Here is a 14,148-nt window from a genome sequence, read left to right on the forward strand (position 1 = left end):
CATTATATTTTAGGAAGTGAGGAACACTGACAGGTATATGAAATGACTTTATTTTCTAATATTCTTCTATGGTATTAATTGTCAAGTGTTTTAGTTTTCCTCTGCCTGAATTAAACTCAAAATACTTCAAAATGTAAAGCCTAAAAGTTTCTATAATTTAGATTCTCCCCCCCTCCTATCAGATTTGTTTACCAAAATTTAAATTTAAAAAAGACTTTCGAGGAGTTAAAAAGTTTCTTAATACACAGTTTCCTAAATCCTTTTGACATTTTATGTGTGCATGTGTCATCATTATTAATTGGAAGCCCTTACACTGGTTATAAACACAGAGTGGCGTTAGTAATAAAGTCAGGTGTGTTATCTTGTATAATGCAACAATTGTGAATATTTGATGACTAGTGAAATGTTATTCTGTCTTCTGTTAACAGTTTTGTGTGAAGTGGGTCATTTTTTTAAGGTTTATGTAAGTACTCACAGTTAGAGAACATTTTTGCTGATCCCATGGTAGATGTCGATCAGAATGGTGGCAATATGAATTGAGCAACTTGTTGATGTATGTGGGATGGCTTTTAATGTAGATGAGATCAATCAAGAGCATTCTAAGGGATTCAGGAATATAATCCTTTCTTTCTGTATTTTTGGCAGTAAGTGAATTTGCAGTTGAAGCTGTACATTCTCAAGATCAGATAATAAGCGGATAGTTTTGTTTAACATTTAAAGTGTGTGAAAATGTTGCACGATACACTACCTGTTCATAACCTTCCTTTCATTTGATGAGAGACTGTTATATTTTAGAAAAGTGAAGTAACATTCTGAGTTTTTGAATCATTTCCAGGTTTTCTCGTAGTTTACAACGCATGAATAGCCGTACCAGAAGGAGTGGGACCCTGGAAACTCAGTCAAGCAGTGGACAAAAAACTGTGAGCAGAAAAATGTCAGACCCAGACATTCATCATTCAGGGGGTGATATTGGCTCTCCAACAGGCAGTTCTGCGCCTCGTTCAGCTGCAATTTCCATCCCATATCACCACTCAAGTCATGCATCATCACCACAGCAGTCATCTGGAAATGCAGAATGTAAGTTTCACTTAATAATGAATGTAAGAAGTATTCTTCTCAAGAAATTCAAAGACTTTTCTTTTGTTTCACTCCCTCTTCTTTCTTTCCTTCAAAACTTTTTTCCCCCTCTGCCTGTTGAACACTTGATTTTAATGACGAACACTGCAGTTATTCATTTACTCATAGCACTGATACAGTTTCTATATTGGAGGAAAATTTTTTGAATCTATCTTCAATTGAGAAACACATGTTAATTAAAATATTATTCAACCTTCCAAAGTAATTACTGAAGTTAGTGTATGTATCAAGTTAATACGGCATGTCCAGCTTAGGGTGTGAACCCAGGTCTCTGTCTTTCATAGGCATTGTGCTTCCACTTACACCGCTGAGCATGCCTGATAGACCATATCAGAGCTTTTACTTGTCATAAGGTCCTCCCCTTTACTCCCAAACTCTTCTAACAGGTTTCTGGGTTGACTGACATGATCATACTACTGGAATGCAGTTCACTGATTTATGTTAATTATTCAAACCTTTTTTAGGGATTATGTGACTCATGGGAAGCTTCCATGCGTGATTTAAGTGGCCTTCCATGAAGATACCAATAATTTGTCTGTGGTTGTCCATATTACAGATGGTAAAACAGAAAAAAGCCATTCATATTGTAATAATCAAGGAAACCCTTCAGACAAGACAGTAATACCTCCTGGGGTGGGTTGTCATCTGGCTGCCCTATGTCCTTTCTGTTGTGAAACAACACTGAGGTGGTGAGGTATTGTGATATCCGTTTGATTAATGCTCCTGGGTCTTAAACTGCTGCTAAGATAGAAAAAATTGAGTTTTGACTTGACAAAATCTGAGCTTGTTGACAGCTGTTGAGTACAAGGTTAGTGCTAGTGCTTGACCTCAGCTTGCTGATATATGTGCTATTCAGTTCTTTGAACAAATCTGAAAGCTATATTAGTTGCTGAGACATGACTAGAGTTACACTGCTCTCTGACTAGAGATGGCTTCGAGTTGCGTAGGATTTCTCTGCTTCATTGCCAAACCCGAACAAAGACATTAAGTCAAGATGGTTACAATGGAGAAATTTTGTACCAATTCAGGATGAACATTTACAGACTGATAAGGACTACATTAACAATTGAAGGCAAGGTAGATTTAACAGCCTCCACCATATGAGCCAGCACTCATTATCCAGTCAGAGTATTGGCTACAGCTCTGTCATACATTGGTGATGGTACTCAACCTGACTGAAATTATGCAGTCAGTTTCTGGAATCAGAAATAATCATAATATTGTTCACTGATGAGAAACTAACTAAATTCTTGCGATATTTCAAAGGAATTGTACATGAGAATCTGACCTGTATTGAGTGAGAAGAAGATATTACTGGTTTCATAGATGCTGATTTGGGAAATCCTAACATTGAAAGGAAAGTGTACAAGGGTTCCATATTTGTCTCATCCAGAATAACGATCTCATGGTGTGTATGCAAGCAGAGTCTCATCAGTGTTTCACCATCTGAAGTAGAATACATATATTGCCATGGAAAGTGATTTACTTTTCAACATTTGTAAAATAACTGAGTTTGAAGAATCTGTTGTAAGTAATTTCATGACAGTTAGTTAAAACAGTTTTGTTTGAGAATTTTTCCTGCTTTTATTAACAGCTCTTATTGCTAATATTCAGTTGCTTGTTCAGTATTTGTCATAAGACCAATGTGGTATGCATACATCAATATTTGACGTCAACCATGTGATTTAGGATTGAATGAATGAATGATGGATTTACTCTCATGTTGATACATTTTGTGTCGTTATTTTCATAGCTTTGTGTACGTAATTGAAGACTCATATTGTATGTTTCCTTCTTTCTTACTGTTTTAGCTACAGGTAGTTAAAATGGCCACTGAAGTGTCAAGAAAATTGGAAATACATAGTTTTGGAAACTGTAGAGTAGCATGTAGATATATTCAATAACAGTGTGTTCGTATCTGTCAAAAGATTTATTTTAAAAACTGGTGTATTTCCAGATATTTTTAAAGTAGCAAAAGTTTCACCAATGCTAAAAAAGGGTTCTTCTGAAAAAGTATCAAACTACCGACCCGTGTCACAGTTAATTTCCTTCTAAAAAATTCTAAAAAAACTCTTCTATGACAGGCTTTAAGTTTCATAAATAAATATGCACCTCTTACAGTACAGCAACATGGTTTTAGAAAGTCTAGATCTACACAGACAGCAATTTCCAATTCTTAGACTGCATTTTAAAATCCCTTGATCAATATAAATTAGCTGCAGGTATAATTCTAGATCTATCAAAAGCCTTTGACGTCCTGGACCATAACATTCTGCTCGAACAATTAGAAAGATGAGGAGTAATAGGTGCAGCACATAGCTGGTTATGTTCATACCTTAGAAACCGCAGGCAAAAAGTATCAATTCAGTATGAATTCAACAAAATGAATAAAACAAGAAACAACTCCTTTCTTTCTAGCAAATTACCAATAAATATGGTGTACCACAGGGCTCAGTCTTAGGTCCACTACTTTTCTTGATTTATGTGGACGACTTAGTTGAATATACGAGTCCCACAAAAACTATCCTGTTTGCCTATGACACCAGCATATTGCTCACTGGATCCAGTCCAGGAACTTTGCAGTCCACAGCAGAAAGTTCTATGAAAAGACTTTGAGTGGTTCACAAAAAACAAACTCATTATAAATACTGAAAAAGCTGTGTGTGTCGATTTGCGTTTAATTCCTCCAACTAATCATATGTCTATTCAAGCACAATTAAAAAACGATCCCCTAGAAAATGTAAATGTCACAAAATTTTTGGGTCTATAGGTTCAGCAAGACTTAAAGTGGGACACACATAAATAACTTGTCTAGAAAACTATCATCTGTGTGCAATGGGCTAAGAATTTTAAAGGCTACAAGAAGCAAAACAACAGTACTGCAAGCATACTATGCACAATTCCACTCACTAGTCTGATATGGGATCGTTTTCTGGGGATACTCAATTCACAGTGTAAAGTTTTTTAGAATGCAAAAAAGAGCTCTAAGAATAATTTTTGGCCTTAAAAAGATGGAGTCCTGTAAATCCAGTTTTACTGAGCTTGGTGCTCTAAATGTTCCAAGTTTATTCATTTATGAAACTATCTTGTTCACTACCTCCTGAAAACAAGCAAACTGCTACAGAACAAAAATGTACATAACTATAGTACTAGAGGGAAATACAATATACATCAAAAATACCACAGAACAACCACCTGTCAGAGGAGCATAATTAACTTTGGTGTAATACTACACAATATGATACCAGAGGAAATAAAAAATGCTACTCATCCAATATTTAAATCTAAACTAAAGGCATTTCTAATAAAGCACTGTTACTGTTCTGTCAGAGAATTCTGAATATGTAACAAAATTAATTGTAATAGGTACCTATTTTTCATTTGCCTACTATTTTGCTAATACTATGTATTATTGTAACTTATCTTTGACCTGTCCAATATCAATTGTAAAATTTGCTCTGTATGGGGGAGGGGGGGGGGGGGCCATGTTATTCTCAGTGAACTAAGAACACTCCTCTTGCCTGATGGACACTAGTTAAGAGCTAAGGATGTGAATGAAATTTATTCAACAAGTAGACAAATGTATATTACTACATTCACATGTGGGTTAAAGGTCTTTTCCGTGACATTGGCTTGTTTGATTTATACCGGAATAACAGTTCCTTTCACTTGTGTTTGATTTAGTTCAGCTTTATACAATTTCAGATAAAACTATATAAATGACTCTTCCCTATTCAAGAGAAACCTACATAATTTGTCATCAAATGTGGAGTTAATGATAGATATTTATAGAAAAAACCTCCACATGCTATCTGATTTGTTGGATGAAATATGTTCAGGAAGCAAGTAAATATTTCCATTGCAATAGTAAATTAAAAAAAAAAAAATCATTTTTTGTTGCACTGTCAATTGATGGTTATTCTTGCAAGAATTTTGAATTTTTGAAATGTATTCCAGCACTTAAGCAGAAAGCATTTGCAATACAGTCTGAAATACAGGAAGCTGAAACATCTCCTCCAGTCCGACCTGTTGTTGGAAGTGCTGGATCTCCAAGCAACATGCCCCAAGGACAAGTCAATTTTCCACGGACAGGAAGAGCACTAATTAATCCATTTGATCCTTCTCATGTAACAATAAAGTTGACATCAAACAGGAGACGCTGGACTCATATTTTCCCTAAAGGTTTGTATTCATAGTAACAGCTTTTTGTATTATACACCTATTGAACATGAAAATTTCTTATGGAGAACTCTTAGTACTTTTTTATTGTATTGGTACCTATGCATTATTGAGTAGTAGTCTGGGCATGACCATTTTGAGGCAATTTTTCAGACCTCCAGCTGTCCATTCAAGAGATTTGAACTCCAGTCACCCTTAATTATTTTCAGATGTGTTTTCTTTCATGTGACAATTGAATCACATTAACTACGTGATTCTTTGCAGCCAGTCTGAGATACATCTCTCTTAACAATAATGTAATCTTCAATTTATAGTTTGTATTGCAGGATACTTTGTTAGCTGCACTCCCATCCACTCAATCATTTTCCAAAATTTCATTGCCAGTATCTCTCTTAAAAACATAAAAAATGTTTATTACGACCCAGTGATAGACAAAATATGTAAATTTTGGTTACTATATAGATCCTTCTAACATCTCTCCAACTTGTTCCATGAAACATGTATCTGACATGGATTCATGACAGGCCTGCCTGTTATTATGTAAGATTTAAATAAATATGAACTAAGCTCAGGTTTTTGGTTCTGGATTAACGTAACTGGTAAAATCTATATCCATTTTTATAGGACCTACTGGAGTGCTAATTCAGCAGCATCATTATCAGGCTGTACCTACAATACCTGCAAGTGATCAACCTATATTTGATGGGACAGCTACTTTAAGCTCATCTCCCCAAAATGAGAACTCATCTTCATCAAGTGTTTCGAGACCACTACAAAGATCGTCATCACAAGTAGCATTTCAGGACAGTGAGTAACAAGATTCTCAGTATAAGCCTTTCAAAACATACAAAATTGCATTTGATAATATTAAGAAATTTATACTACCTGCAACAAATTGGTGTCCATATTAAATTTATAGGTGGTAATGTGTTCAACAGCTGCCCATGTTGTCCATTTACCTTTACAGATTTAAATCTTTTTTGTACTTATATTGGAAGGTTTTTTTTTGGTTGAAGTGCAGTGGAGACATGATATTGTCTTCCTTCTGCTATCAAAAGTATTTATATAAGGATATTCATAGCCTTATTATGTATCATGTGTTATCTGTACCACTTAATATTTATATTAGCAAACCAAATAATGCTTTGCAATTGCTAAATATGTATGGGAAATTAGGATTTAAGTCGTGATGTCATACTCTCTCCTTTCTCTGTCCATCTCCCCCATCTCTCTGTCCATTTCCTGCCTTCCCCCCCCCCCTCCCCCCCCCTGCTCCCCGGCCATTTTATCACCCCCCTCCCCCCCCCCCCCCCCTTTCCTTAAGATTTGTTTATTGATATTGCAAACAAAACCGTGATTTGGAATTTAAGTTGCTTAAATAAATGAGTAAATGGTTTGGTTCAGGATCATTTGTAGATGGGTTATGAGAGATACCTCTGTTGCAGAAACAACAAAACAAACATGCCAAATTCAAACAGATGCAAAATCCCCAAGATTGGCAATCTTTTACAGAAGCTCAAAATTTAGCACGGACTTCAGTGCCTCAAAACTTGGCAGAAAATCCAAAGAGATTCTGGTTGTATGTGAAGTATGTTAGCGGCAAGAAACAATCAATGCCTTCTCTGCGCAATAGCAGTGGAGATACTATTGAAGACAGTGCTGCCAAAGCAGAGTTACTAAACACAGCCTTCCGAAATGCCTTCACAAAAGAAGACGAAGTAAATATTCTAGAATTCGAATTGAGAACAGCTGCCAACATGAGTAATGTAGAAGTAAATACACTCAGAGCAGTGAAGAAACTTAAATCACTTAGTAAAAGCAAGTCTTCTGGTCCTGACTGTATACCAGTTAGGTTCCTTTCGGAGAACGCTGATGCATTAGCTCCATACTTATCATATACAACCATTCGCTCGACAAAAGAACCATACCCAAAGACTGAAAAGTTGCACAGGTCACACCAATATTGAAGAAAAGTAGTAGGAGTAACCCACTAAATTACAGGCCCATATTGTTAACGTTAATATGCAGCAGGATTCTGGAATATATATTGTGTTCAAACATTATGAATTACCTTAAAGAAAACTGTCTATTGAAACACAGTCGACATGGTTTTAGAAAACTCGCTCTTGTGAAACACAACTAGCTCTTTATTCACATGAAGTGTTGAATGCTATTGACGAGGGATTTCAGATCGATTCCATATTTCTGGATTTCTGGAAGGCTTGTGATACTGTACCACACAAGCAGCTTGTAGTGAAATTGCGTGATTATGGAATATCGTCTCAGTTATGTGACTGGATTTGTGATTTCCTGTCAGAGAGGTCACAGTTCATAGCAATTGATGGAAAGTCATTGAGTAAAACAGAAGTGATTTCTGGCATTCCCAAAGGTAGTGTTATTGGCCCGTTGCTGTTCCTTATCTATATAAATGATTTGGGAGACAATCTGAGAAGCCGTCTTAGGTTGTTTGCAGATGACACTGTCATTTATTGACTAATAAAGTCACCAGAAGATCAAAACAAATTGCAAAATGATTTAGAAAAGATATCTGAATGGTGTGAAAATTGGCAGTTGACCCTAAATGACGAAAAGTGTGAGGTCATCCACATGAGTGTTAAAAGGAATTCATTAAACTTTGGTTACACGATAAACCAGTCTAATCTAAAAGCTGTAAATTCTGCTAAATACCTAGGTATTACAATTATGAACAACTTAAATTGGAAGGAACACACAGAAAATGTTGTGGGGAAGACTAACCAAAGACTGCGTTTTATTGGCAGGATACTTAGAAAATGTAACAGATCTACTAAGGAGACTGTCTACACTATGCTTGTCCATCCCCTTGTAGAATACTGCTGTGCGGTGTGGGATCCTTACCAGATAAGACTGATGGAGTACATTGAAAGGTTCAAAGAATGGCAGCATGTTTTATATTATCGCAAAATATGAAGAGAGTGTCACTGATATGATACAGGATTTGGGCTGGACATCATTAAAAGAAAGGCGTTTTTTGTTGCAATGGAATCTTCTCATGAAATTCCTATCACCAACTTTCTCCTCTGGACGCGAAACTATTTTGTTGACACCAACCTATATAGGGAGGAACGATCACCACGATAAAATAAGGGAAATTAGAGCTCATATGGAAAGATACAAGTGTTTGTTTTTTCCGCACGTTATACGAGATTGGAATAATAGAGAATTGTGAAGGTGGTTCAATGAACCCTCTGCCAGGCACTTAAATGTGATTTGCAGGGAAGCCACGTAGATGTAGATAGATGTAGATCTGCTGGATTTGTGAGGATAGTAGCTGGATCTATGGGTACAGTAGCTTCAGAGACAGTACATCACATAGTTTTAAGCTGAAAATGGGTTGTATTACAAAGTTTCAGATGATTCTGATTCTGTAGTAGTATTCTGATCATAAGCTGATAAGCCATAAATACAACTTACCTGTTTTCTGTTAAAATTGACTGCGAGGAACAAACCAAAACAGCCAACTGTTGTGTCTACACAACAGATTGCTGGTTTGGTTTATTCCTTGCAGTCAATTTTGTATATAAAAGAGTAAAGAATATATATAGGAGGACCAATTTGTGTAATGGTTTGATTGCAAGAATGACAACACAATCGCACATTTTCACAGCATGGCATTCTTTCTTGCAGTCAGTTTTAAGAGACAACCTATATATATTCTTGTTCAAAAAAAATTGTAGCCTATGTCTGTCTGAATGTTTATTAGTGTATTGCGTAAAAATAATTTGAGGTAAACCACTAGAGAACATTTTGAGATGTTTGCTAACAGTGTATCCACAATCTGAGTAAAATCTGGAAACAAGACACACACACACACACACACACACACACACACACTGGTAAATGCACATGCTCCAATGAATGATTACAGGAGAAGAGATCCGCAGGTAATAGATGACTTCTGTGAACTACTGGGGGAAACCTCAGGTAAAATCCCTACACATCATGTGAAAATTCCTTTATGAGATTTCAGTGGACAACTCGCCAAACAGAAAAAAATCAGGAAAATGCAGGAACTCACATGGCACACAAGAAATCAAATAAAAGTGGTGAGATATTAATCAGCTTCTGCGAAAATTTTTATCTTAAAAAATCATGTTCACACAATTCCTTAAACCTGCAAACAAACTTATGACATGGAGATCACCAAACTCGACTTTGGGTGAGTTTCTGATAGGCCACGTTGCTATATCCCATAAGAATACGAAGTAAATACTCAATGCATAAACAAGAAAGGCTTTTTTTGAGTCAGACCACCATTTTCTGCAAATTTCAACCTAACAGAAAAAAACCACAAATGACTAAAACGTTCAGAATTCATCCAGAACACCAGAAACTCAGCAAGAGAGAAGTTCTTCAGTAAATTAGGCAATCAAATCCAACACATTGGAAGGAACTTGCAGAAGTTCAGAAAAGGCACTATGAGAATAGGGAGACCCCAAGAAGGAGAAAGCACAGGTGGTGGAACAGTGCATATGATCAAGCAATAGAAGAGCGATTACAAGAATGGAAAACTTTCAGTAGCAACAATGGCAGGAATTTTTGACAACACATAAAAGTTGATCTAAGGCAATACGAAGCAAAAAGTGTAAATATGGTATAAACAAGCTTAAAAACATTGAACAAGAGTTTATCAAGAACAACACCAAAAATTTTTACAAAATTTTCAAGAAAAACCTGACAGGATATCAACCATATCAACCACTTAATCTGTGCTTTTGTCAGCCTGATGGATCACTGGAAACCACCACAAGAAATAGCTGTCAAATTTTAGCTAATTATTTTCACTCACTTTTCAACTGCGAGTCTCCGATAGAACAACTAGATTTTGAAAAACCCCCATACAATCCTGATTCAGAGCCACAATCTCTTAAAGAAGTAAAGGAAATAACCAACTATTTGCAGAGCAAGAAGTCTCCTGGGGAAGATGGAATAATAGCAGAAGTAGGGAATTAAATGACAATAACCTCACTCTAGTAACTCACAGAACTACATCAAACATTTTTGAAACTGAACAAATACTTGCAGAGTGCATATGTGCATTAATTCATTCTCTCCATAAAAAAAAGGAATGAAAACCAATCCAAATAACTACAGGGAAATTTCTTTGGTCCCTGTGGTATAAAAAATACTCTTCAAAAGTCGTGTTAAGTTGACTAAAAGAACAGGTGGACCAGTTTACAGGAGAGTATCAGGCAGGCTTGCATAACAGATATGGAACTTAAAGACAATCTTGCAAATGAGACAGTGTAGCAATACTGTGGTAACTTTTGTCGACTTTAAAAAGGCTTATGATCCAACAGGTAGGCAAACATTATTTCACACTTTAGAGGAATTAAATATTGACAGGAAAACAAGATCAGTTAGCCAACAGACATTAATAGGTACATACTCCAAAGTTAAATTCATGGGACGAACATCATTTCATATTCATACTAGTGTTTGCCAGGGAGATGGTCTCCCCCCCCCCCCCCCTGCCCCCGCCCTCGCCCCCACCCCCGCCCCCCTTCTATGTCACATGATTCTGGAAAAAATTGTGAGGACATGGGAAAAGGAAATAAAGGTAATTCAACTCAGGGTAAAACAGAGCAGAGAATCTGTGTGAAATGTCTGACTTGCGTGGACGATCTTGCTATTCTAACCAACAACAGAGAAGAAGCCAGACTTGCTCTGGAGAAGCTTCATGGAATCTCACAGAAAACTGGCCTACAAATCTCCTATGGTAAGACTCAGTACATGGAAAGCAAGCCTGCAGGCAATCTCCCCATTACAACTCAGTATGGGAGAGAGGCAAAAGTAACGTACTTTAGTATCTAGGGGAGAGAATCCAGTCATCAGGACTGAACTTCATCGCCAATCAAGAATGAATCTCCAAATTACAAGAAGCATATAAGCTCACTTGGAATCACTACAATAAAAATCTATTTCCGTCAGTGCAAAACTAAGGCATTACAACGGAGGTGCTCTACCAGAACCACTGTATGCTGCAGAAACTGCAGTGATTCATGGTCATACCAAAATCAGAGAGATTGAAAAGCAAGAAAGAAAAATTCTGAGGAAAATTATGGACCAATGTCTCATGAAGGAATCTGGATAAAGAGGCCAACAAGAGAGATCTACAAAGAGGTAGAGACAATAAAGGAGACCTTTAGAAAGAGAAGGATGAAATTTTTAGGACATATCAGCAGGAGGAACAAGAACAAGCTCACAAGGCAAATATTCGATGTAGCAATTACTAGCATAAACAAGACAAAGTGGATCACTGAAACGGAGGAAGACATTAAGAAACTGAGAATCACTCAAGACATCATAAACAATCGAGAACACTTCAGGAACATGATACAGAAACATACACGTAAACAAAATGCACCGAGAAAAGAACAGGAAATAAGTGGTTGGAAGAATGCACGAGGGAGCACAGCAGGCATGTGAAGAGAATTTGGGAAGAATGAAGGAAGGAATAGAAATCACGATTACTCAATTTAAATTGATCTCTCAAAAGTGAGCAATCCAAAATAAACCATAGTAATAATAATAATAATAATAACAATATTTCCTAAGTCCATATGAATGTTTATTAGGCCATCACGTAAAAAAAAAAAAAAAAAAAAAAACACTTTTGGATTGAAGAAGACCACTCACCAAAAGCCAGCAGCATTGAGCTGTCGATAGGTGCACACTAAAGAAAGGAAACTTTCTAGCTTTTCAGAGTTATCCTTTGATGAGCAAGAGTAAAACAAACACAAACACACACACACACACACACACACACACACACACACACACACGACTATACCCCTACATGGTGCTGGCTAGATGAACATTATTTTTCAGCATGTGCAGTGGTTGTTATGGGGGAAGTGTCAGTTAGGGTGGGTAGAGGGACAGTGAGGCTAGTGGCAGGGAGACGGACTGGGGTTGGATGATTGGTGGCTAGGAGGGAGATGGCCGGTTTGCCGGCTTGGAATGTGGAATGGAGGGTATATGGGCAGGTATATGGGCTGACCCAACTGCAGTGGCCTGTGGGTAGTGACACATACTTGAAGGCAATGTGAGACATGAAATGGGTGACAGATGGAGGAAAGGAAAATGATAGTGTGGAAGGTGCAAGGGCAGTGGTTTACCTGAGATTGAGGCCAGGACGATTACTGGAGGAGATGATGTGCTATAAGGGTAACTTCCATCTGTGTAGTTCAGAGAAGCTGGTGGTGGAGGGAAGGATCCAGGTGGCTCAAATTATGAAGCAGTCAATGAAACTGAGCATGTTGTGCTCAGCTGCATGTTGTGCTATCTGGTGGCTGCAGTTTTAGTAGTGACCGTTCTGGTAGTATGAAATAGGTGTAGCTATGTAAGTTGATTGAGCAGGTCATGGTGCTTCGTCTGCCATAAGGATATGATCCCTGTGGCAAAGGGTTGGGAAGCATAAGGATGGAATAGACTGTTGTGTAGGTTGGGTGGATGATGGGACACTGCTTTAGGAGGTGTGGGAAGGATCTTGGATAGTATGACTCTCATTTCTAGGTAGGATGGTAGATAGTCAAAGACCCAGCAAAGGTTATGGTTCAGTTACCCCAGTCCGTGGTGATATTGGGTGATGAGGGCGGTGCTCCTTTGGAGCTGATTCTTGGGGGTGATGGTAGGAATTGGTGTTTGTGTGAGGATATGGCATGTGAAATCTGTTTGTGGACTAGGTATGGGGATATTGCCTGTCTGTGAAGGCAATTGTGAGGCCTTCAGAATACTGGGAAAGGGAATTTTGTCACTGCAGATATGTTTTCCACAGGTGACTAGACTGTATGGAAAGGATATTTTGCTGTGGGACTGATGGCTGCTGCCAAAATGTATGTACCAACAGTACCTGTATTTCTACAGCTGCCATCCCTTCTACAGCAAAAAATCCTCCCGTACAGCCTAGCCATCTGTGGGCAATATTTCTGCAGTTCTGAGAAATTCTTTGCCAGTATGATGAAAGCCTCACAAAGACATTCACAGGCAGGCAGTACCCCCCCCCCCCCCCCTTCCCAATACCTTTATATCTTCACATGTCCCCAGTCCTCCTCCTACCACAAGAACCAGCTACAGAGGAGTACCCTCCTCGTTACTCAATATCACCCTCGGTTGGGACAGTTGTACCATATCCTTCACCAGGGCTTTGATTATCTCTCATCTTGGCCTGATATGATAGGGTGTATACGTTCTGGGAGAACCAGGAAATCTGGGAAAAACCTGGAAATTTTTTTATCCAGGAGAAAACTGGCAAAAGCCCGGGAATTTTTAAGAATTCCGGGACTTTTTCATTGTTTTAGTTTTCAGTTAAATTTTTGTAGTTTTTACTGGTAAGAACTGATACTCTAACAAAGAATTTTACTTTAGCCCATTACTGCAATACAGTACTGCAGCAATAAAGCACAAACAAGGAAAAAAATAAAACAATAAAACTTAAGTTGCAAAGGAAATGCGCCATTTACAGCAACAAAACAGAGTGCACACACAAGCGTCTGCCAACAGCAAAATGTGTCAAAGGCTTTAGGATGAAGACTATGCAACTTGCAATACTTCATAACCATGAACTGCTTCCGATGGACGTGGTGTCACAACAGTTAGTGTTAAGTTAATTTGAGCAGTCAGTGAGCTTCTGCGCATGCACAGTTGAGTCACATGTGAGCAGTATGTTCTCCCACTTCTGGTTACTTGAAGTGCAGCTGTTAGCTGTATCCAAGGTAACTTTATAGACACGAGCTGTATCAGCAGTAGCAACAAGAAGCCAGATGCTATCCGGAAACATTTTTCTGGCGC

General features: G+C 37.8%; 1 protein-coding gene across 7 annotated transcripts in view; it reads left to right on the top strand.

The window, feature by feature from the left end:
• Positions 1-14,148, top strand: part of LOC124615696 (GATOR complex protein Iml1) — a 597,731-nt gene that overhangs the window by 150,622 nt on the left and 432,961 nt on the right. For all 7 annotated transcript variants that reach the window (XM_047143737.1, XM_047143755.1, XM_047143765.1 and 4 more), the window contains 3 exons: positions 836-1,077; positions 5,095-5,319; positions 5,941-6,123. In XM_047143737.1, coding sequence (XP_046999693.1) covers positions 836-1,077; positions 5,095-5,319; positions 5,941-6,123 — 650 coding nt within the window. The remainder of the gene's footprint in view (positions 1-835; positions 1,078-5,094; positions 5,320-5,940; positions 6,124-14,148) is intronic.

The sequence above is a fragment of the Schistocerca americana genome, chromosome 1, assembly GCF_021461395.2.
Source record: "Schistocerca americana isolate TAMUIC-IGC-003095 chromosome 1, iqSchAmer2.1, whole genome shotgun sequence".
Lineage (NCBI taxonomy): Eukaryota > Metazoa > Arthropoda > Insecta > Orthoptera > Acrididae > Schistocerca > Schistocerca americana.